The 22,302-nt window shown below is 44.1% G+C and overlaps 3 protein-coding genes across 5 annotated transcripts; 2 read left to right on the top strand and 1 right to left on the bottom strand.

Moving 5' to 3' along the window:
* Positions 1–506: 506 nt before the first annotated feature.
* On the top strand, positions 507–18,364 carry epn3a (epsin 3a). Of its 2 annotated transcripts, XM_062449390.1 has the most exons (11): positions 507–802; positions 3,057–3,833; positions 12,400–12,518; positions 13,622–13,702; positions 14,249–14,338; positions 15,026–15,112; positions 15,349–15,472; positions 15,733–15,927; positions 16,010–16,078; positions 16,180–16,416; positions 16,684–18,364. In XM_062449390.1, exons 2-11 carry the CDS (start codon positions 3,236–3,238, stop codon positions 16,977–16,979), a joined length of 1,896 nt encoding a protein of 631 aa, XP_062305374.1. In that variant the 5' UTR covers positions 507–802; positions 3,057–3,235; the 3' UTR covers positions 16,980–18,364. The 2 variants fall into 2 exon arrangements, with proteins under 2 accessions (XP_062305374.1, XP_062305383.1); XM_062449399.1 differs by lacking the exon at positions 13,622–13,702.
* An 87-nt stretch (positions 18,365–18,451) lies between these two features.
* Positions 18,452–19,662, bottom strand: arl16 (ADP-ribosylation factor-like 16). The gene is made up of 5 exons (XM_062449412.1): positions 19,568–19,662; positions 19,343–19,401; positions 19,089–19,205; positions 18,795–18,910; positions 18,452–18,646 (listed from the first exon to the last, which is right to left on the bottom strand). Exons 1-5 carry the CDS (start codon positions 19,626–19,628, stop codon positions 18,481–18,483), a joined length of 519 nt encoding a protein of 172 aa, XP_062305396.1. The 5' UTR covers positions 19,629–19,662; the 3' UTR covers positions 18,452–18,480.
* Positions 19,663–19,888: 226 nt separating this feature from the next.
* On the top strand, positions 19,889–22,240 carry fn3krp (fructosamine 3 kinase related protein). 2 transcript variants are annotated; one of them, XM_062483038.1, is made up of 6 exons: positions 19,889–20,169; positions 20,513–20,664; positions 20,754–20,845; positions 20,982–21,064; positions 21,182–21,304; positions 21,426–22,238. In XM_062483038.1, exons 1-6 carry the CDS (start codon positions 20,029–20,031, stop codon positions 21,762–21,764), a joined length of 930 nt encoding a protein of 309 aa, XP_062339022.1. In that variant the 5' UTR covers positions 19,889–20,028; the 3' UTR covers positions 21,765–22,238. The 2 variants fall into 2 exon arrangements, with proteins under 2 accessions (XP_062339022.1, XP_062339028.1); XM_062483044.1 differs by having other exon boundaries at positions 20,030–20,164; positions 21,426–22,240.
* The last annotated feature ends 62 nt before the right edge of the window (positions 22,241–22,302 follow it).

Below are 22,302 nucleotides of genomic sequence, written 5' to 3'. Positions count from 1 at the left end.
GGATGTGACATCAACAGCCCATTACTGGAAATGAATAAGTAAACAGTAGAACACACAGCAAAGAGGAACAAGGCATAAGAGGGAGGAAATGAGTTGCTCCCTTAGGAACATTAACTTCTACTATTACTATGGACATCACTTCGACATGGCCATGAATATTTCCCAACCATTAATTGTAGTCTATATTTCAGTGCTTTCAATTATTGTTGAATGTAATTTATTTGCAGCACACCTTATCTTGATACAAAAACTGAAAATATCCTTTTAATTATGTTTTTCCCATAAAAAGAAAAAGAAGAAAGAAAATGGCAGGGAAATAGACAGACAAATGATACTATTGATAATGGACCCACAGTGTCTGACCATCCAGTCTCATTCCATCACTTGCCTGTCAAGCCAAATTTGGATTTCGTGCCGGGATAACCAACAGGCAGGGAATGGGTTAAGTCTGACTCTGCAGGCACCGCGCACCCCTCCCTATTTTACCTCCCTCTTTCACGTTCCATTTTTACTGTGTGTGCATTGGGGGGTTCTGTGCCCTTTGCAAACCTGGTGCTTGTGTGTTATTATGCTTTGAGACGTGCACGCAAACCAAACTTTCTGTCGGACACCTACTACCAGCTCCCCCTATAATTCAGTTTCAATCCCGGGACATTGTAAACACCTTCATTTGATCAGTAGATTTTTTCTTTTGTGTATTAACCACCTTTGCGCCGTGGGTTTATTTTCAAGCCACGAAAGATGTCGGGAAAATGCGTTTCAATCGACCTGGTCTCATAAGTTGGGATGCGCAATGTGAGAGGTAAGTGATACCATCCACTGGTTTGTAAATCGTGATTTAGCTGGTTTTATTAGCTTTTCGTCCTCAATTTACCTCTTTCAACCGAAGCTGAGTCACGGTTATGCACTTTGACTGGTCTCGCAGTTCTGGTCTTCGGTTGTCGTAGTTGACGCAATGTAGTAGGCTACTGCTGCATGATGTCGGTTCATTCGACCCAGTTTGATACTTAACTCGAGAACGAAAGTGAAAAGCTACTTGAGAATAGCCTACAACTTAAAACATAGCTTAGGCACATTCTATTTTGATAGTGTCCACATACATCAAAAGTATATAAACACTGAGTCAGTACATGAATACATGGAACATGCGTTATGTTGTTTACTATTCATAGTAAAAGGGATAAGATATGAAGGGATTTATAATAAATTGTCGTTTATACTGCAGTATCTAATGAGACCAGACTCCTGTTTAATGTACTATAATAATATAGATAAGGATACTTCTAGTAATATAGACAATGCTAGTATTGTTTTAGTTTTGTATGTGAAGGTCATGGCCAACCTTGGAGATCGCATATTAAACACACTCAAAACATAAGAGCAGTTTTACATTTGAAACAGTGAAAAAGTTTGGGACTGTTGATGACAGGGACATCTAGCTATAGGCCCTCTTACATATCGTCTTTGATCATATCTTATGTGTGACACTTGATACTAATCTATAGAAATAGTTCAGCCTTCATGATTGTATTTCACTTGAGTGGGTAGCACAGAAAAACTAAGGTGTGTACTGTGAGAATGATCAGCCACCATTATGTCACTTCGTCCATCTTGCCCTACAGTCTCCTCCCTGTCCAGTTTCAGGCCTCCATTGCATACTGTCCGACCATTTTATAGATATTTCCTGTCCAAGGCTTTAGCAAAGGAATTTGAGCAATTTCTCCTAGTCTTGTTTGGGTGCCAGTTGGTGTTGGATGAGCTGAAAGCTGGACTGGGGCCTCTCTCTACCACTTGAGATTCTGACCATGGTCAGCTGACCCAAGAAGCATTCTGGGATGTTTGTTTGCATCAGTCATCAGTTTATTTTCGTGCTCTTACAGTACACATATCTGATACTACCCTAATGCTGCACCAGAATAGATGAGGTACTACCGTTGTCAACCTAACATTCCAACTGTACTTTTCTTTTGTATTTATCCGAGCTCTACTGTAAATAATAGTGTCAGTTGTACTCACAAGGCCAATATGGTCAAAGGGGTTACACGTAATCAATAGGAGTCAATAACACAGCATGCACAACCACAAAGCCTCTCATTACTACCTCGAAGGACTTTGAGTTAAACATTTGAGAAATGCTAACCCATGCCAATACACTGTTATGGGACTGATCCTGCATGTGCATTCATCAAGACGCTGTGTTTAATGGCTGAGGCAAAATTCTGTGTTCTGAGTGGAAAGTTACTGGTGCCTCGGTTGAATAATATACTGTATGTAGTTTGATGCCCACATTTCAGTAGGACATTATGCCTTCCTAGCACATTTTAAAATAAGACATTTCTGGAATGAAGGATGGTGTATGCATGTATAATCACAACAGTGAAAATGGTTTGTTGCAGGACTTTTGTAGGTATCACTGAACCCTGAGAAGCCCCAGTGCTGAATTGTTAATCCTTTCACCTCAGTTTAACAGGAGATAGGACGACTTTTGTTATGATAACACTTGGTTCAAAGGAAAATGTATTGGATTAATTCACTAGCAACACTGGGTTATGCCCCCTGCGGTCATATCCCTTCTTATACTAATGTTTGTCCTAATGTCAAAAGCAGCCTCCTTTGATGATTCATGTTCAAAACGGGTGACGGGCACACCTCATCTTTGCTTACTTAGGGAAGATCTAGTGTGGCTGGCTCCCACAATTCTCTTACTGTCTCAGTTAAATTTCTCTCAGGGAAAACTGAGTCCAGGTGTTGTGTTTCACATTACTGGGAGGTGCTGAGCTGTCCCTCTCTCTTTCTGCAGTCAGCTCCTGAATGGAGAGAGGAATGTGTGAGGTGTTTTCAATTTGAAAATACTTCCAAGTGAATATAGCCAAGTGGTATATTATGCAGACATGTAATTTAAGGGCTAACGTGAAAAAGAAGGCCCACTGGTTTCTGGGTCAAGTTGTTATAGAAGCTTATCAGTTTCACTTACTGCCTGTTTTGAACTTAACAAGACTTTGACCAGATAATAATCGGTGTATGTCCAACTGTTTAAATATTCTCTCACACACCAGGAACTCACTCATGGACGTCACTGAACTTGCCTAGAGGAGGACGGCCCCATTGCATCCCCCTTCTGAACTGACTTCTGTAAAAGTGTCCTCCTCCAGTTATCGAAGAGAAAACTAGTGGCTGGACCACTGATATTGTACTCTACCCAGCACCTGTGAGACCCGCCACCCCTAGCGCCACCATGCAGACCTCCTCTCTACGTCGGCAGATGAAAAACATGGTCAACAACTACTCCGAGGCGGAGATCAAGGTACGAGAGGCCACCTCGAACGACCCCTGGGGCCCGCCTAGCTCGCTCATGTCGGAAATTTCCGACCTCACCTTCAACGTGGTGGCCTTCACCGAGGTTATGGGAATGATCTGGAAGCGCCTCAACGACCACGGCAAGAACTGGCGCCACGTCTACAAGGCCCTCACGCTGATGGATTACCTGATCAAGACGGGCTCGGAGCGCGTGGCCCAGCAGTGCCGGGAGAACATCTTCACCATCCAGACTCTGAGAGACTTCCAGTTCACTGACCGGGATGGACGTGACCAGGGGGTCAATGTGAGGGAGAAGGCCAAGCAGCTGGTCACCTTGATGAGGGACGACGACAAGCTGAAGCAGGAGAGGACCCAGGCCTTGAAGACCAAGGAGCGAATGGCAGGAGCTGCAGCTGGGATGGGCTCTGGTTCTCTGCCACCCCCGTACCCAGGGCGCCGCACCAGCCAGCCCAGCATGGCAACTCTGTACGGGGATGAGTTTGGCCGGTCCAGAGGGTCACCCTCCTCCTTCAACTGTGAGTGGCATCTAGCTTCGACTATTCATACATCATAGGCATGTTATTTATGACCACACACACACAGCTTTGCTGGGAGTTTTAGGGACTTTCTGTACATACACATGTCATATCTGAACATCATTGGGCACAACCTTTGTTCTCTCACGTATATATTATTGTGAGAATGCTGTTAAGCATTCTCACTATTGCTTTTCAACTTCTCAGTTCTTCCGCCGTTTTTTGGCCTTTAACTCGTTCTGCATACTTTAACCGATTCCTACAACTTTTGTATCAAAACGTTCAGCTCCTTCAGGAGATGATGGCTATGACTTTTGGTATTTCTCACTTTTATACTTTTTAAGACATTAAGGTTTTTGTGCAAATGATTCTCCCATTAAAAGTAATGGTAAATCCTTTCAAATCATTAAAAAGCTTCCTCCTCTTTCAAACGTAACTACTTCAGCTTACTTTCAGCTAGAGACACCATTCAACCTTTAAAATGTTCACAAGACATTCAGCTATTCCCAAATGATTCAGCTTTTTCAAATGTTCAGCCAATTTTGAATTATGACAGTTTGAAATACATTAAAATGTTTGCTCCTTCTTGATTTTTATGAATGAGTTTATGATGAATTTATGATTAATCTTTTTCTGATATTCAACTAATTTGTCAAACAAATTCCTCTAACGTTCATATAGTTTAACTTACAGAAACAAATTATACCTTAAAATGTAGGAAAAATTGTCCTCTTTCAGCCAATGTAACTACTAAAGAGCTCACATTTACAGATTTTCAGCTATGAGCCTTGAAGCGAGAGCAGCCTTTCAAATTCTCTCACTAACTTCAATGGAGAGGTGAGTAAAATCAGTCAGAGAAAGCAAGAAGGAACAAGATTTTGAAACTGCCGATAGAGTCGTATTTCTGACCGCACAGACATATCAAGGAAATCTCTGGTTTCGGCAGAGTCTTGGGTCTCGGAAAATATCTTTATATTTTGGATTGGACGTATAGTTTTGCGTCTAGGTCAACTTGTTTGAGGTGTGGATGCTAGGTAAATGTTCGTTTTTCTCTCTGCCTAGCTCGTTAGCTATCACAGCTGCGCCATCACCGTGGCAACCAAACAAACAAGCACCAGGAGAGCAAAAGGAACACGTTTTTGAAACTGCAGGTAGAGTCGTATTTCTGACTGCACAGACATATAAAGAATATCTCTGGTTTCGGCAGAGTCTTGGGTCTCGGAAAATATCCTTATATTTTGGATTGGACGTACAGTTTTGCGTCTAGGTTATCTTGTTTGAGGTGTGGATTCTAGCTACATTTCTCTTATTCTCTGCCCTCAACGCGTTAGCAATCATAGCTGCACCATCACCGTAACGACAGACACGCACCACTCAGTCTCTCACACAGGTGATTGGTACGTTTACTTGACCATGAGAAACACGATTACTAGCAATTGTCGGTTTATGCCAATAATACGATTACTCCGTTTACATGTGTAATTAGTTATGCGATTACTCAATAAACACGTCTACATGATTCTTTTTTATTAATCGTTGTATGCTCCACGGACAAAACTTGCACCATCATTCTTCTGCAACAAAGTGTCGCCGTGTCTTCCTGTATCGGCTCTACTGCTGTATGTTTCATTCCATCAACACATTGAATCCTACTAAGAAAGCCGAGTAAACGCACTCAATGGTAGGCTACATCTGCTACTGCTATTACTATCCCAACTATAATTTCAGCTGTTAACCCTTGTGCTGCCTTCGGGTCACATGACCCAAAGGTTCATAACGAACCATCGTTGTGTTTACCCAATTTTACCCAATACAAAAACAAATAAACATAATTATCTTTTAACCTTCGCAATGTGAAGGGTCTGAGACAGCCCAACAGTTAAAAGAAAATGCTTCACTTTGTTTTTGTATGCAGTAAAGTTGTCGCAATACGACGGTGGGTCACAATGACTGATGGGTCAGAATGACCCGAAGAGAACACAAGGGTTAAAACGATAATATTCTTGTTCCGACTAGCTAGCCTACTTCTTCTGTTTAACAGTTCAGCTTTCAGCTTCTCCCGCATTGTAGGCTATTTTAGCTCTTAGCTTTGTTAAGATGATGCAGATGATGCAGTTCAGCTTCCACACTGCCTCTTTTGTGTCACTCACACATTTTTGAAATTCATTTCAGCTTGCGGGTATTTTCTCATTTCTCACTTTTATACTTTTTAAAATATAAAGGTTTTTGTGCAAATTATTCTCCCTTTAAAAGTAATGGTAAATCCTTTCAAATCATTGTTGGAATGCTGCTCCAGACCCTTTCAAAAATACCTTTCGGTTGCTTTGAAGCTTCAGCTTATAACTTTCTACTAAATTTTCACTATTTTCAGCTTTTTTAGCATGGTCAGCTATCCCCATTCAGGTTTTCAGCATTCTCACTGCTGTTTCACAGGAACAGCCTTTTCTAGTTATTGTGAGAATGCTGTTCAGCATTCTCACTATTGTTTTTCAACTTCTTAGTTCTTCCGCCGTTTTTTGGCCTTTAACTCGTTCTGCATACTTTAACCGATTCCTACAACTTTTGTATCAAAACGTTCAGCTCCTTCAGGAGATGATGGCTATGACTTTTGGTATTTCTCACTTTTATACTTTTTAAGACATTAAGGTTTTTGTGCAAATTATTCTCCCATTAAAAGTAATGGTAAATCCTTTCAAATCATTAAAAAGCTTCCTCCTCTTTCAAACGTAACTACTTCAGTTTACTATCAGCTAGAGACACCATTCAACCTTTAAAATGTTCACAAGACATTCAGCTATTCCCAAATGATTCAGCTTTTTCAAATGTTCAGCCAATTTTGAATTATGACAGTTTGAAATACATTAAAATGTTTGCTCCTTCTTGATTTTTATGAATGAGCAGAAAGCAGAGTGGCACACTCTGCTTGCTGCTCTTTTTCTGATATTCAACTAATTTGTCAAACAAATTCCTCTAACGTTCATATAGTTTAACTTACAGAAACAAGTTATACCTTAAAATGTAGGAAAAATTGTCCTCTTTCAGCCAATGTAACTACTAAAGAGCTCACATTTACAGATTTTCAGCTATGAGCCTTGAAGCGAGAGCAGCCTTTCAAATTCTCTCACTAACTTCAATGGAGAGGTGAGTAAAATCAGTCAGAGAAAGCAAGAAGGAACAAGCTTTTGAAACTGCCGATAGAGTCGTATTTCTGACCGCACAGACATATAAAGGACATCTCTGGTTTCGGCAGAGTCTTGGGTCTCGGAAAATATCCTTATATTTTGGATTGGACGTATAGTTTTGCGTCTAGGTCAACTAGTTTGAGGTGTGGATGCTAGGTAAATGTTCGTTTTTCTCTCTGCCTAGCTCGTTAGCTATCACAGCTGCGCCATCACCGTGGCAACCAAACAAACAAGCACCAGGAAAGCAAAAGGAACACGTTTTTGAAACTGCAGGTAGAGTCGTATTTCTGACTGCACAGACATATAAAGAATATCTCTGGTTTCGGCAGAGTCTTGGGTCTCGGAAAATATCCTTATATTTTGGATTGGACGTACAGTTTTGCGTCTAGGTTATCTTGTTTGAGGTGTGGATTCTAGCTACATTTCTCTTATTCTCTGCCCTCAGCGCGTTAGCAATCATAGCTGCACCATCACCGTAACGACAGACACGCACCACTCAGTCTCTCACACAGGTGATTGGTACGTTTACTTGACCATGAGAAACACGATTACTAGCAATTGTCGGTTTATGCCAATAATACGATTACTCCGTTTACATGTGTAATTAGTTATGCGATTACTCAATAAACGCGTCTACATGATTCTTTTTTATTAATCGTTGTATGCTCCACGGACAAAACTTGCACCATCATCCTTCTGCAACAAAGTGTCGCCGTGTCTTCCTGTATCGGCTCTACTGCTGTATGTTTCATTCCATCAACACATTGAATCCTACTAAGAAAGCCGAGTAAACGCACTCAATGGTAGGCTACATCTGCTACTGCTATTACTATCCCAACTATAATTTCAGCTGTTAAAACGATAATATTCTTGTTCCGACTAGCTAGCCTACTTCTTCTGTTTAACAGTTCAGCTTTCAGCTTCTCCCGCATTGTAGGCTATTTTAGCTCTTAGCTTTGTTAAGATGATGCAGATGATGCAGTTCAGCTTCCACACTGCCTCTTTTGTGTCACTCACACATTTTTGAAATTCATTTCAGCTTGCGGGTATTTTCTCATTTCTCACTTTTATACTTTTTAAAATATAAAGGTTTTTGTGCAAATTATTCTCCCTTTAAAAGTAATGGTAAATCCTTTCAAATCATTGTTGGAATGCTGCTCCAGCCCCTTTCAAAAATACCTTTCGGTTGCTTTGAAGCTTCAGCTTATAACTTTCTACTACATTTTCACAATTTTCAGCTTTTTTAGCATGGTCAGCTATCCCCATTCAGGTTTTCAGCATTCTCACTGCTGTTTCGCAGGAACAGCCTTTTCTAGTTATTCTTTTTGCCCCCCTAAAACTCAGTCAATATTTGGCCTACATAGACAACGTAGGTGTCAAAAGTTTCGTCTTGGTAGCGATTGAGTTGCTTCTATTGGAATTTACGTTCCGTTGCATGGTTTAGGCTGAAGTTAAGTTTTTGTGGCGAAAAGTGAAGCTAACGGTGGCTAATTTGCTAGCCACAGTCACTGACGTTACTAACGTCACTACGTCACGAAAACACGCGTGACTACCTTTGGCAGAACATTCGTTTCGCATCTGTTAACTTGGGGGATAGCTAGGCTAACTATAGCTTTACTGCAAGGCAGCTGCAGAAACGCCACAAGCAAAGAGGCCAGGGTGATAACTATTTACTCATTTTACTTTGTGATATGACACACAATTGTCATGTGTAATGTACAGTATAAGCTGATATTATTAAGAAAGTACATCTACTTTCGGAAACAGTAGTCTACTATTTCACTGAAGTATTAGCATCATGACATTAGCCTGTGTTGCCCAGGCAACACATACTACAGTGGTCTATGATGTAGCGTTATCTGTTTTCAATCGTTAAAATAAACATTCCTCACATATACATTTTCGTTGTAGGATTTATTCTGACATTAGTAAACGATTTGTTGGTGAAATTACCATTACCTGTGGTTTCAAACCAGTGTAGCTCACTGCAACGCTGTAGCTTACGTGAGACACACTACAAAAACATCTACACTACTGTACACAGCTGTAGGAAGTCAAACGGCGACAGAACATGTTCGGCACTCCCCTTACTTAAATCAAAAGTCTATCTAACTACTAACCTGAACTTCATTGCCACAGCCTAAACGTTGTCAATCTGTTCATGAAAATAATTAATTTCAGCTTAAACCGTACAACGGAACGTTAAATCCAATTCAACCAACGCAATCGCTACCAAGACGAACACAGCAGTAGTCTAGCACCGTAGTAGTACAATTTACCGGGGCAGCTTCTCCACACAGGGCTATATCGCATTTTGCGTTGTTACTGACAATGATCGCTACCAGTGAGCTTTGTATGAATGAGCGATTTTCCACTAAATAAATGTCAAGCTTATTTACGTTTTGGGGGGCATATTTTCCGTTAGCAGATGGTACTGTTTGAATCGCGATTCCATCTTCTACTGCCGGGCAACGTCGTAGAATAATCTTCAAAGGGGGTTCTTAATTAATGAATGAATGCAATGAGTAGGCTAAATGCCTGAAAATATCATGAGAAGGGAAAAACTTAAAATTACGTTTAAGTCATAGAGATTAGGTCAATTTTTACACCGGTCTGCCCAATTTATTCGTTTTGTTTCAACGATGAGGCTGCCTCTTGCAGGGGAAATGAGAAGACATCTATTTCATTCTACACTTCACTCGTATTTTCAGTTGTTAATGAGCAGCAAAAAAAAAAAATGCTTTTAAATCTATGTCATCTTTATAAATAATAAGTATGCATTTTTATATAAAATATACAGAAATATCGGTTGTAAAAATGTCATTCAAAAACGGACCCCTGTGCAACCGACGCAAGCAAGCACACCCTACAATTTCCCCAGAAATTGTACCCTCTCTAGTTTCATCTGTCATCTCTAAGTAATGTTATTCTAATATTACTGTTAGTTATCAGGCATCCAAGCCAGCTTTCATTTCATTTTGTAGTTACCTGTAAGGCAACCTGACATCTTTTGGAAACTATTTTGTATTACTACCGTACAGTTTAACATCTTCTTAGTCTCATCTGAATCTTGTCATTCTATTTCCTGCTTCCTTATAGAGACTTGACTCATGGTGATTTTGGGTGAGACTCACCCATCTGTTTTTGACTGTTTTTGGAGAATGACTGCAGAGATGACTGGCTATGACACAAACCACGGCCTGCTTGATCTTGTTTTTTCCAGTCGACATCTTAATAGCTATTAAGCTATATCCACTGGATGATTCACAGATAGTGTGTCGGCAGTTTTTTTTGTTCCTTTTCTTTTGTTATTTTTTTTTTTAATGACAAACAGATATTATTATTTTGAGCAGATGGCTACATCAAGCAGTCACTGGACAGTAGAGCATAGGTCATAATCAAACTATTGTGGTCCAGCTGCTGACATAATGACTTTGACAAGTCATCCTTCCGTAGTCCCTCTTTCTCTATTTTTTCCCACAGCTCGATGTTTGTCAGTCTCTCTGCTCCTTTCCTATGCTTTGGTATGGTCGTAGAGAACATCTGCATTCTTCTCATTCTCCAGCTCTCATTCGTGCCAGCTAAACAGGAATGACAATGAAAAGGGGGGGGGGGGGGGTGGAGTGGGGGGGGGGGGGGGGGAGATTGTGTCTCTGTGTCACGGCTCTCACGTGGGTACCAGGCACTGTTCTCTGTGTTGACGGGCTGTAATCTTTTGTGCTGTAGCAGTTGTTCCATGCAGGAGGACAGTGATGTGAAGAGGGGTCCCTCTGCCTGTATCACTGGCCAGGGATGTCTAGTGACCAGCTAGCGACTAGAGGAAGCTGTGCTTGGTGTGTTTACATATACACAGCAGCTGTGGCTCTCTGATGTTTGGGCTGCTATGAGATATTCAGAATCAGAAACGGCTGAACTGCCAAATAGGTTTGGGCAATTAACAAGTTATTTGGTCATAGATAAGTAATTTGTTTTGGTGGGTCATAACAATAAGCATATAGTATACAATAACAAAACCTGCCAAGTACAACAATACATACAGTGTCATAATATTATGTGTGTGAACACTTATGTCTTCTAGCTTGTGTCTGGTTTTTGCCATGAGGGGGATTTCGGTGCTTTCAGTAGGACCCGAGTCACTGTGTTATTGTTGTATTTTCCCAAAAGAGAGAGAGGCTGACAGCTGATATCATTATGCTTGTCACTACTTTGCCCCACTATGCACCTTAACCTTAACCAATGTCCCCGTTGCTATTCTGCTCCACTGGGTTTTCTGCTTGATTGGAATCCTTATGGACCAGAACCAGGCCTCCTGTTGCAAATAGGAGTCAGAGGCCTTTTCTTCATGAGAACAGACATACCAAACTGTTTGATTTGGCACACTCTTTCAAACAATACCGTGGAAACGTTCTCACTGTTAACTTTTGGGGCAGCTGCAGTGCACTCTAGGCTACGTATTTGACCTCAGATTATGGATCTATTACTGTTTCACACACTGCTAATTAGCATGGCACATAAAGAAATAGTTTGGGACATAATCCGATTCGGCGTCCTTTCATGCCGGCCGAGGCCGATGGCCAGTAGATGTGCTTTGGTCGATCTCGTAAGCGTTAGAGTAGGGTTGTGTGATGGAGTGGCTGTTGGTCTTTGGGGTGGGGGGGGGGGGTACAGCCTGGTTGCCAGCCTGTGGCTGAGGGTTTGATGGGGTCTGATGGATGGAGTGGGTGGGGGTCATGAGGTTGGCAGCAGCTCGCCTGCCTGCCTGCCTGCCTGCCTGCCTGCCTGCCTGCGTACATTCCAGCCCAGGCGGGGGCATTGAGGGGCAGCGCAGTGGAAAGGATTGGGGGTTCAGAGACCCTCGCTGTGCCAACGTCTGCCCTGCTACCCTCCCATAGCCCCCTCGCCCCTGAACCGCTGCCTGCCATCCAGACTGGTACACTGCCATACCTCCTCCCAAGCCCCCCCCCCCCCCAAACCTGGGCCTGTCTCCTGGTGTCCTGGAACAGACCAAGTGGATTTGGGGTAGTAACGTAGGCCCCACTCCACCCCCTCCTTCTCCTCTTCCCCCTCCGCCAACCCCATCCCCTAACACAGAAACCTCATTGTTCTCAGTGGAGGCAGAGTTAGATAGACCGTGGCAAGCAATGCCAGCCAGGCCTGGAACAACAGGCATTGGACCACAGAATTAACATGCAAAACCAGCGGCAACTCACTTTTAAGTTTGCTCTTAAAAATCCAGACTAATGTGAGTCTCTCTTTGTCCTCTTTCTCCCCCTCTGTGTGTCTCTTTCCCGTTCCCCATTTACTCCCTCTCCCTTCTCTCCCTTTTACTCGTTTTTTGCTTCCAAATCCCTCCCCCCCCCACCTGCTCTTCCTCGGGGCCTCAGCCTCCTCCTCTTCTCCTCATGTAGCCTCCGACCTGGAGCAGGCCCGCCCCCAGACCAGCGGGGAGGAGGAGCTACAGCTGCAGCTGGCCTTGGCCATGAGCCGAGAAGAGACTGAAAAGGTATAACACACACACGCACACACACATAGACATACTCCTGTCTGTCAGACATAGACCAAGAATAAGGTTCGGATCCGAACCCGACACTGAGAAAGGAGGCTTCTCCACTGTGGCTGACGCCATGCTGTGTGGGAATGCTGTCGACAAGGCAGCCTCCCACTCAGACTCCATGTCCTACAGAGCTCAGCACCCCCCCCCCTCCCTCCCTCCCTCCTCAACCACCACTCTGTCCTCTAAGACGGGTGGTTCTCAAAGTGGGGTCCCCGGACCCCTAGGGGTCCGTGAACCATAGCCAAGGGGTCCGTGAAATAATTAGCCATATGTTATAACATTGGAAAATTGTATTGTATCATTAAAAAGTGAAAAATATATTAGATCTACAGATGGGGACCATTTGCACCAATATTTAAAAAAAGAAAAGCATATTGTGTCCAGTTAAGAGCACAAAGGGTATGCTGAATGGGTATTACGATTATGGGGGTGGTCCTTGGAAAATGTTCACCCCTGTAAGGGGTCCCTTGCCCCAAAAAGTTTGAGAACCCCTGCTCTAAGAGGCCTGCATTTCCCTTAGCCCTTAATAGAAAGCAATATCATCCCCACTCTGCCTCTGATTCGGTCAATAACGGAACTCTAGCCAATCAAAGGGGGTGATGCTCAGGGGTGACTGCAGAGTGAACGAGGGAATAGACAGGATGTTTGAATTGATTCCCTGCTCATCAGCCTAGCCTGGCTGCCAGGACTCATATTGATAGCAAGGGCATTGGATGCCCTTTGTGAGTGTGTGGGGAGAGTAATGTTGGGTTTTGTTGCAGGTTAATGTGCACACAAGGCCAGAACAAAACCGAGGCCTTTGTCAGATATGGAAACTGTATTATTAGCAGTATTATAGTAGTATTATACCGCTATCTTACATTCCCCTTTTACTACTTATGTACTGTATGAAAACGGTCTACTGTATGTAAGACTGTCTGTTATCCTCAGGAAGTGTTTATCAAGTTGAGCAGTGCAACTCCTCCTGTATTAATCCACCAAAGGGCCTTCTGCTGAACCATAGGCTTCCAACTCCATTGGTCCTCCTCCTAACTCCTCCCCCTTGACTCTAGCCGCCTCCCCCTCCCGTGGATATTGACGAGCAGACACAGCTCCAGATCGCTATGAGCCTCAGCAAGGAGGAGGCCCAGAAGGTACGGCGATGTGGGAGCCCGGCCCCCGCACCCTCCGGCCCCTAACCCGACCCCTCCTACCTCACGGCCCTCCGCTCTGAGACACATGTCCACCACACGTCTGTTGACGTGTCCCTCAGAGTAGCGCATGCGTGTACTACTCACCCTTTCTCCTCTCCAGCTTGGGTCTCTACGCCCCCCCCCATTCCCGACCGGCCAAGCACGATGCGCCTTCTCTCTCTCAGCAGACAAGGCCGCATCCTTTCTCTTCCACTAACCAACAACGCTCTATGCCCCTCTTTCTTCGACCAATGGTATGACGGTCCCCTCCCTCCTCAGCCTCTCTGGTCTCTCCTATAGTTTGGCTGCATGGGCCTGTCCCTCTGCAGGGAACTTGCTAAAGGACAGTCTTTTGCCCTGATTGGACAGCCGGGCAAGCTCCTCCCCTGTAGAGCGGCTTGCATGCAATATGGAGAATATTGAGCAAGGTTGTGCTTTCATCTATACATAAGTGACTGATTGTACCACACCCCCCCCACCCCCCTCCACTGATTGACGCCCTCACAGCCCGCCCCTCGCCCTCCGGTTGCCTTGGATATGGATGAAGACGCGCAGCTCCAGATAGCCCTGAGCCTGAGCAAAGAGGAGCACCAGCAGGTAGCGCCCCCTGGCTCTCACTGAGCATCCTCCCTCTGGCCTCCGAGATCCTCTAGCTCAACCTAACCCTCTCTGGTCCTTTAACACAGCACTCCTCCAAGACTCCCTCGTCTTCTCTGGCTGCTCATATCCTATCCATATCCCTCTCTCTCTCTCTCTCTCTCTCTCTCTCTCTCTCTCTCTCTCTCTCTCTCTCTCTCTCTCTCTCTCTCTCTCTCTCTCTCTCTCTCTCTCTCTCTCTCTCTCTCTCTCTCTCTCTCTCTCTCTCTCTCTCTCTCTCTCTCTCTCTCTCTCTCTCATGTTTCAACAGTCTGGGCTTCTGCTTTACTCACTGTTACTGCTTTGGTTTGTACCTCTGTCTCTCTCTCCTTCTTTCTCCATCCCTCACTCGTCTCTATCCCCCTCTTTCTCTGTCTCTTGTAAAGTCTTTCTGCCAGGTAAGCACAATGGGAACACTCACCAAGTCACTTGTGCTTGAATGCTCTCTCCCCTCTCTGACCAGAGGATCTCTTTCTCCTCACATGGTCCTTTCTCAGACATGTGTTGCTCTGTCTTGTCCAGCATGTTTGTTTATGTGTCTTGGGGTGTAGATAGTTTCAGAGAGAGTGAGCTTTTCCCAAAGCATTGTCATGACTACAGGCTTCTGTCTGTGTGTGTGTGTGTGCGTGTGTATGTGTTCGTTGTCAGGAGCAACGGAGTCGCCAGGGAGACGAGTCGTTGTTCCAGAAAGCTCTTGAGGAGAGCAAGAAAGAGATGCAGTCCACTGGAGGCGGGGTAGGAACAGTTTACACCACACTCCATACTCCCTTTGTCTCAGCAGTGCCTATATACCACACCTATTCAGGCGACTGTTGCTTGAGAGAATTAAAGTTGACAAACATCCATCAATAAATCATGTGTGCCTGCAACAATACTTCATGCATTATAGCCTTTTAATACAGCAATTGTAACGCAGGGCAAAAAAGACTTGCTTATGAACTTCAAGACTCTGTTCCCTGTTGTGTGCTTAGTCGGCCATGAAGGACCTTGTAGATGTTTTTGCGGTGGCCTCTGAAGCGTCCCCTAGTCACCCACCCTGGGACCTATCAGGAGGGGCCGCCCGTCTGCCCAGCTCTGACCCCTGGGACTCCCTGGGTGAGACTGGGCGCTAACTCTGAGCTCCCTTGCACACACCGCTCTTCCTGCTCCGGCATTACCTCACACACGACAGCAATGCAGTCCAACCCAACTAAATGTTTCAGTGCTCCCAAATGGATTGGTTACATAACGCATTCCTGTGTTAGCATCCACACACACACGCACGCGATCAGTTGTAGGAAACTTCAATCACCATGTCGCCCTGTTAACACGATGTTGTGGAAAACCCCATTTGTCGTCCCTCTGTTTTGGTGCAGTGGATGCACGCTCCTCTGCCTCAGGGATAGAAATACCCTGGATGGCACCTCCAGCTTCCAGCAGCCCAGTTCCTCCCTGGGAGCGCACACGGTCCCCTCCGGATCCATGGGAGGCCCCGCACGGTGCACCCAGCCCCAAACCCAACCTCAGTTCTGGCTCCAGCACCCAACCCTGGGCCTCTCCTGCCAACACAGGTGCCACCGCCTCTGGGATACATTTGGATATTTTGCGGATATAGAGGCTGATATCTTATCTCACCATGGTGCGTTGTTTCAGGTGCATCGGGCGTAGATCCCTTCACTGGTCCGGCAGCTAAAGTCCCTTCTCGACCTGGGAGCCCCTCGGGTGAGTAGCGGTATAAAAACGTCTGGAAATTTCTCCCTAAGCCCCCTGGCTCACAGTGAATTCGTGTCTGACTTACTACTTTCATCCCTGCATTTTCGTAGACGGAGACCTGTTTGATGAGGCCATGGACGGGGGTCAAGTGAATATGAATGGGCGAGGTGAGGGCAGTCCAGAGATCTTTGACCTGTCCCGCCTGGGTGAAAGTCTGGCCGCCCCCAGTCCACGGGCCTGTCGGACGCCTGAGGCCTTCCTGGATCCCACCGCAGCCTCGCTGGTCAACCTGGACATCCTGATCCCTGCTAACCCCCCAGCCAAGACCAAGAACCCCTTCCTGTCAGGTCAGCACAAGCACACACACACTCTCACTCCTCTCAGATTCAGCACATAACGATGCGCGTATCACTGGGATCTTTTCCTCGTCTTCCTTGAGGGTTTTGGTTGGTTGAGGGTCAGTTCTATGGGTGTATGTGAAGCCCTCTGTGACATTGATTGTAGAAGGGCTATACGAATACGACTTGATCATGTCTCACGTTAAGACTAAAAACACGTTAAGACTAGAAACGGGTACTATGCCAAGTAAACACCTACCTCTTGTTTCTCCGTAGGACTGAGTGCTCCCTCGGCCACCAACCCATTCCAAAGTGAACAGCCCCGCCTGACCCTGAATCAAATGCGTCCCAGCTCCACCTCCCCAGTGCCTCCAGCCGCCACCCTCCCGTACAGCGCCTCCTTGCCCCTGCCCGCCAGCCACCAGCCTTCCAGTCTGCCCTCCTCCCTCACCCACCCCACCCAGCCCAGCCAGGACATGCCTGGGAACCTGCCCCAGCCCCTTCTGCCCCTCTTCCAGGCTACAACTCTGAACCAGCAGGCTGACCAGCACAGTCAGAACCCCTTCCTATGAGGTCCAAAGGGACTGGACCAAAACTCGGAGGGAGAGTGGCGATACCGTTAGCATTAGGTTATGTGGGAAAGACGGTTTCTTCTACAGTTGTATTGTTGAACCTAACCTCAGACTCAACTGGAACTCTGAACTGAAATCATTCAGTTTAGTTTTTTTTTATATGGGCCATGATACTGTAACCCTTAGATTGCTGCCTGCTGAACTTTTCTCTCTGTGATCACACCCTGTCGTGTTCCTTCTGTGTAGGAAGGAGTGACAGAGGAAGGCATTTAGGCTAGTGTGTGGCAATAGAGAACATTGTCATGTAGAATCTTGTCATAAGGCCAATCCGCATTTACTTCTGCTACAAGCATCTGTCCAGTTACATTCATTGCTAAAAAGCACAGTTGAATTAGACATGTTGATGCCACAGTACTAGACTATTGTTTAGTGAGAAAGTGTGGAACTTTTTCTCAACTTCAAGTCACATGTCCACTCTTCCTGCTTTTCCTGATTGGACCACATTGCTCTTGATCCAGCCACTGATTGTATACCAGATATGCCTGTTTATCTGACTGATGTTCCAGGAAAGCCCTGGGCTAACTCACCTGCCCCTCTGCTGAGCTGCACTGTCAGGTCCACTGGTCCCTCTTCTGTTTGGAAGGACTTACTACTGACGACACAATGCATAGAGGCCTGCCAACAAACCCATCCAGATAATGACACATGGTTTTAATTCCCTTTGTTGCAGTAAAATTGCTCACTCAAAGGACTTGGTGGATTGTTGCTCGAAGAGTACTGGTGAGGAAGAGGCTGAAGTTTGCTTCTATTATAATAGACTGGGACTGTGGGGTAAAGTAAATATACATTGGGTATTTTCAAGCAAGAGGCAACTTCATAGAATTTTAGAAAAATCTGGATTTTTAAATTGCTTGTTGCTTGTGAAACACTGATTCTCATGAAATATAATGGCTATAATTAACCAATATGTGCAATTCATTGTTTATTTTGACATCTTTTCATTATTTGCTTTGCTTTGCTAACATTTATTTTCACCATTCAATATAACATGTACAAAACCTTGTTTATGACATCACTATTTATTTACAAATACTTCATAAAACATGAACAAGCACAATTAAATATGTAGAGTGTTGCCCCCTGCAGGCCAGCAGTGACAATGCATGTATTGTTAATTTCTTTTTAATGCCCCAGACCAAAATACTTTGGTCATACACCTGTTCATAATTGTTATGTACATCCCTCATGTGTAATACAGGTGTATAATGTATGGATAATACCATAATTTGCCTGCTGGAATATGACTAGAATAGGATATGGCATCAAATGGCAGTGTTTTAAATCACCATAATCGCATAAAAAGTACAAGATACAAGGCAATGATATTTGCAGTATCGCTTTCTTTGTGTTGAAGATGATGATACCTCGGAAACGGGCACAATGACACCATTAAGCACCTCGTTGCACAAATGTCCCTGAGAATCAGGGTGATGACACAAGGTCACTCTCCAACGGTCGAGTCCAGCCAGCTCAGCACCTCTCGGAGTCCTTGGCCAGAGCGAGCACTAAGCTCAAGTGTTGTTATTGGCTGAGAGGCACAAGCGATGATATCATCCATCCTGAAAAGTGACTTCATTTCCACGAGGCTCATCGTACAAGGGAGGTCCCTGAAGAAAGAGATGCTGTCAGTCTTGGGTAGAACACTGCCAAAAGGTACTACCCCTGGTAGTTCAACAGAGGACTAAACAAGATCAGAGGAAAGTGGCACCAGAGGAAGTCTGGTGCCTTGGGATGTGTGTGTTGTGGGAGTCTCACCTCTTGTTAAAGAGCACCAGTACAGAAGCTTTATGCAGTGGCTCAGCAGAGAGAACAGACAAGAGCTGAATACAGGAGGAGGATATCTGGATGATGTTGGCGGAGTCCACCATAAACTGTGAAAAAACATTCACAAATCTCACTGCATCTGCATAGTTACCTCAAATATATCATGTTGGAATGAGTTCCTTGTAAAAAGTGGGGGCATTTACATCTAGTATACCACATATTCATATTAAACAGCATTGTGAACATAATCGTGATTTATATTTTGGTCCCAGCACCTGAACTTACAATGACAGAGGAGCAGTCAGTGAAGTAGCTTGGCCAAATAGGTCCCATGCAACCTCCCAACTCCCTCACAGTCACCCTCTTCCTCTTCAGGGTCAAATCTGTTAAGTTGGTGCCAACCTAGTAGGTTAAGGGAATAGAGGGAGTATATCACTGTACTTGTTCAGTTTGTCTTTTTAGACCATGCATCCAAACAGATGTGGTGAGCTAACTAATTTGGCTGGTACTAGTAAGGGGGCCAGTTTATCAAGGCTTACCGTGGGCAGAGTAACTGGAGGTTCTCCTAAATCAAATGACCCATCACGCAAACATAGCTGTAAAAGACCCGTTAAAGAACATGTGAGGTGACGATTGAAATGAAAACAGCTAGCTAGTAGTCCTACTACAGTACTATCTTCTAGTTAGCTAACTGCCAACAACGGTACAGTAGTCAGCTAGCTGACTATAGCAGTACAGCATGCGCTAGATCATATAAAGGATATTCTGTAAACGTTTTAACAGCAATGTCTTTCCAACACCCGTGGCTCCAAGCAGCAGGCACATTTCATAAAAATGAATATGGGTCAATACACTTTGAGATAACCAGTTATCAGTTTAGATAGCTAGCAAGCAACCAAACTAGCTTCTTAGCTGGCTATCGCACTAAAGTTTCCTCAACACCATGGAGACTTCCATATGACCAGACGATCTGTGCTCTAATAGGACCAATACAAACCAATCACTGCTGTTGAGTTTCTTATTGGGCAATGTGTTTGTCATGTGATCCGGAACCAAAACATTGGACAAGTCCTCTGCTAACAAGTCCCTCCTCTTTCTACTTAGAGCTGTCAACATATAAGCTCCCGTACCATAGCAGTATTACAAGTTGTGGAAATCGAAAATCGAGGCTGACAAAACTACATCGAGAACAATTGCTGGTGCATTTAATTAAAAAAAAATTGTCATGGAAGCTCAGTTAAAGAAGGAGTTGTCAACATCGATACTGAAGTCTACTGGCCATTCAGGTGGTGGCTGCATCAGCGAGGGCCAGAGTTATGACACTGACAACGGAAGAGTGTTTGTGAAGATAAATCACAAGAGTCAGGTTCTTCATTACTTTATTACCAATATAAACATATGCAATGTTTTATTAGATTGCTTTGTCTTTCTTTTGTCTCTCATGTAACCTACAGGCTACTGTACTTTAATTCAAAACATGGCTGTTACAAGCAACCAAGGACTCATTAAATATATTTCTGACACAAGCGAATCAGTGAATAGAGGGATTTGTACTGACAATAGAACCATTCAGTTAGGATGATGGATGAGGACTAAGGACTGAAGATGTTGTACTAATTGATGTGACAGCCATAGTCTTTAAATGGCATACCTAAATAGCATCAACAAGCCATACTTTGGTGATTTTATTCTCCTGTTTCATCTTACAGGCCAAACTGATGTTTGACGGGGAGATGGCAAGCTTGGATGCAATCCTTATGACAGAAACAGTTCAAGTACCCAAGCCTGTGAAAGTGATTGAACTTGACACAGGAGGTACTGCATTTGTCATGGAGCATGTTGACATGAGAGGACTTAGCAAGTAAGCACATTATCATACTGTTCTGGATTTTGAAAAGCAGCACATAAGCAACACGGCCCTAATGTTATCCCTGACACTGATTTCCACAGGCGCTCGAAACAGCTGGGAGAGCGTTTAGCTGACCTGCATCTCCACAACCAGAGACTGAGAGATAAACTAACTAATGAGCAGCAGACAGTTGGTAGTTCTCCCAAGCAATACCACTACCATGATAAGAAATCCCCACTACAGTGCAATACACGTCATGAAAATGTAGCAGACATTTTGTGATGTCTGTGTGTCATGATGGTCAATCCTTGTCATATGCACACATACAGGTAAAGGAGCTGGACGGTCAGATGTACCTGTCATTGACAAGTTTGGCTTTCATGTGCCGACATGCTGTGGGTACCTGCCTCAAGTATGTTACTTAGAAACAGAAACTTCATGTACACTACGAATATGAATTATTAGCATATGAATATACTAATGTCTCAGAATATAGACAGTCATCCTATTTTCCCTTTGATTTCTTCAGGAGAATGAGTGGCAGAATGACTGGGTGACATTCTACTCTCAGCAGAGACTACAGCACCAGCTTAACATGGTTGAGCAGTCTTGTGGAGACAGGGAGGCCAGAGAGCTTTGGGCCCAGCTGCAGGTTGGTAATACTGTACTTAATGAGGGAATCTGTAATAATACATAGAAAATCCCATCAGATTATATTCAGGACAGACATGCCACCTCTTAACTCTGCACTTGTATATTTCCCATTTGATCAGCTGAAAATTCCCCAGTTGTTTGCGGATGTAGAGGTGTTTCCTGCCCTGCTCCATGGAGACCTGTGGGGAGGCAACGTGGCCGAGTGTTCAGAGGGCCCTGTCATCTTTGACCCAGCCTCCTTCTATGGCCATGCAGAGTATGAGCTGGGCATTGCAGGGATGTTTGGGGGCTTCAGTAGCTCTTTTTACTCAGCTTACCATGAAAAGATCCCCAAGGCTTTGGGTTTTGCAAAGCGGAATCAGCTGTATCAACTCTTTCACTACCTAAATCACTGGAACCACTTCGGTGGAGGCTATAGAGGCTCCTCACTGAGAATCATGAAAGACCTTGTTAAATAATGTGCAACAACTTGCTTAAACCCCACAAAGTCCTACACCGCAAGCTAGTCTTGGCCCATGCAGAGGCCGATTATCTGATGCAAAACACTGTAGTGAATACTGAATTACTAATACTGAAAATGAATGAAGGAACAAATGAAAGAAACAGATGCCACTGTTGTACAGTACAGTAATCTGAGATAAAGGAACATTCCAATTGCTTAATAACACTATAGATTAGATTAATAGTGGTATCAGTAGTTTTGGGTCATTGAGAAAAATACAAATAATTCTTAAAATTTTTGTTTTGTTTTGTTAATAATTGGACATATTTAATAGTAATTTGATTATGCCAATTTGTAAAGATTATTACAATACCTTTCAGTACTGTAACAATACCTAAGCAATTCAATGACCAACAGTTTTACTAGATGTCCTTTCCTGCAGGCCCTTCACTTGTTAGTTTTGGTATTTGGTGTCAATGCAGTTTATCCTATTCAATAAAGCACTTTTAATTCACTGTGTTCTTTCAATAAACGCTCTTTAAATGTCCCTTATC

The sequence above is a fragment of the Osmerus eperlanus genome, chromosome 2 (assembly GCF_963692335.1).
Source record: "Osmerus eperlanus chromosome 2, fOsmEpe2.1, whole genome shotgun sequence".
NCBI classification, from domain to species: domain Eukaryota; kingdom Metazoa; phylum Chordata; class Actinopteri; order Osmeriformes; family Osmeridae; genus Osmerus; species Osmerus eperlanus.
Note: the sequence above shows the minus strand (reverse complement) of the source record. Positions and strands in the feature narration are given on the sequence as shown.

What these genes read in the sequence shown, in the direction of transcription:
- epn3a (XM_062449390.1), top strand. Translation starts at nt 3,236, where the DNA reads ATGCAGACCTCCTCTCTACGTCGGCAGATGAAAAACATGGTCAACAAC. An exon ending in TGCAGTCCACTGGAGGCGGG is followed by an intron (nt 15,113 to 15,348) that starts GTAGGAACAGTT and finishes TTGTGTGCTTAG; the next exon opens with TCGGCCATGAAGGACCTTGT. An exon ending in GGCCTCTCCTGCCAACACAG is followed by an intron (nt 15,928 to 16,009) that starts GTGCCACCGCCT and finishes GCGTTGTTTCAG; the next exon opens with GTGCATCGGGCGTAGATCCC.
- arl16 (XM_062449412.1), bottom strand. Translation starts at nt 19,628, where the DNA reads ATGTGCCTGCTGCTTGGAGCCACGGGTGTTGGAAAGACATTGCTGTTA. An exon ending in GCTGTTAAAACGTTTACAGA is followed by an intron (nt 19,402 to 19,567) that starts ATATCCTTTATA and finishes CGGGTCTTTTAC; the next exon opens with AGCTATGTTTGCGTGATGGG. An exon ending in CTGGTGCTCTTTAACAAGAG is followed by an intron (nt 18,647 to 18,794) that starts GTGAGACTCCCA and finishes CTCTTTCTTCAG; the next exon opens with GGACCTCCCTTGTACGATGA.
- fn3krp (XM_062483038.1), top strand. Translation starts at nt 20,029, where the DNA reads ATGGAAGCTCAGTTAAAGAAGGAGTTGTCAACATCGATACTGAAGTCT. An exon ending in GCTGTGGGTACCTGCCTCAA is followed by an intron (nt 21,065 to 21,181) that starts GTATGTTACTTA and finishes TGATTTCTTCAG; the next exon opens with GAGAATGAGTGGCAGAATGA. An exon ending in AGCTTTGGGCCCAGCTGCAG is followed by an intron (nt 21,305 to 21,425) that starts GTTGGTAATACT and finishes CCATTTGATCAG; the next exon opens with CTGAAAATTCCCCAGTTGTT.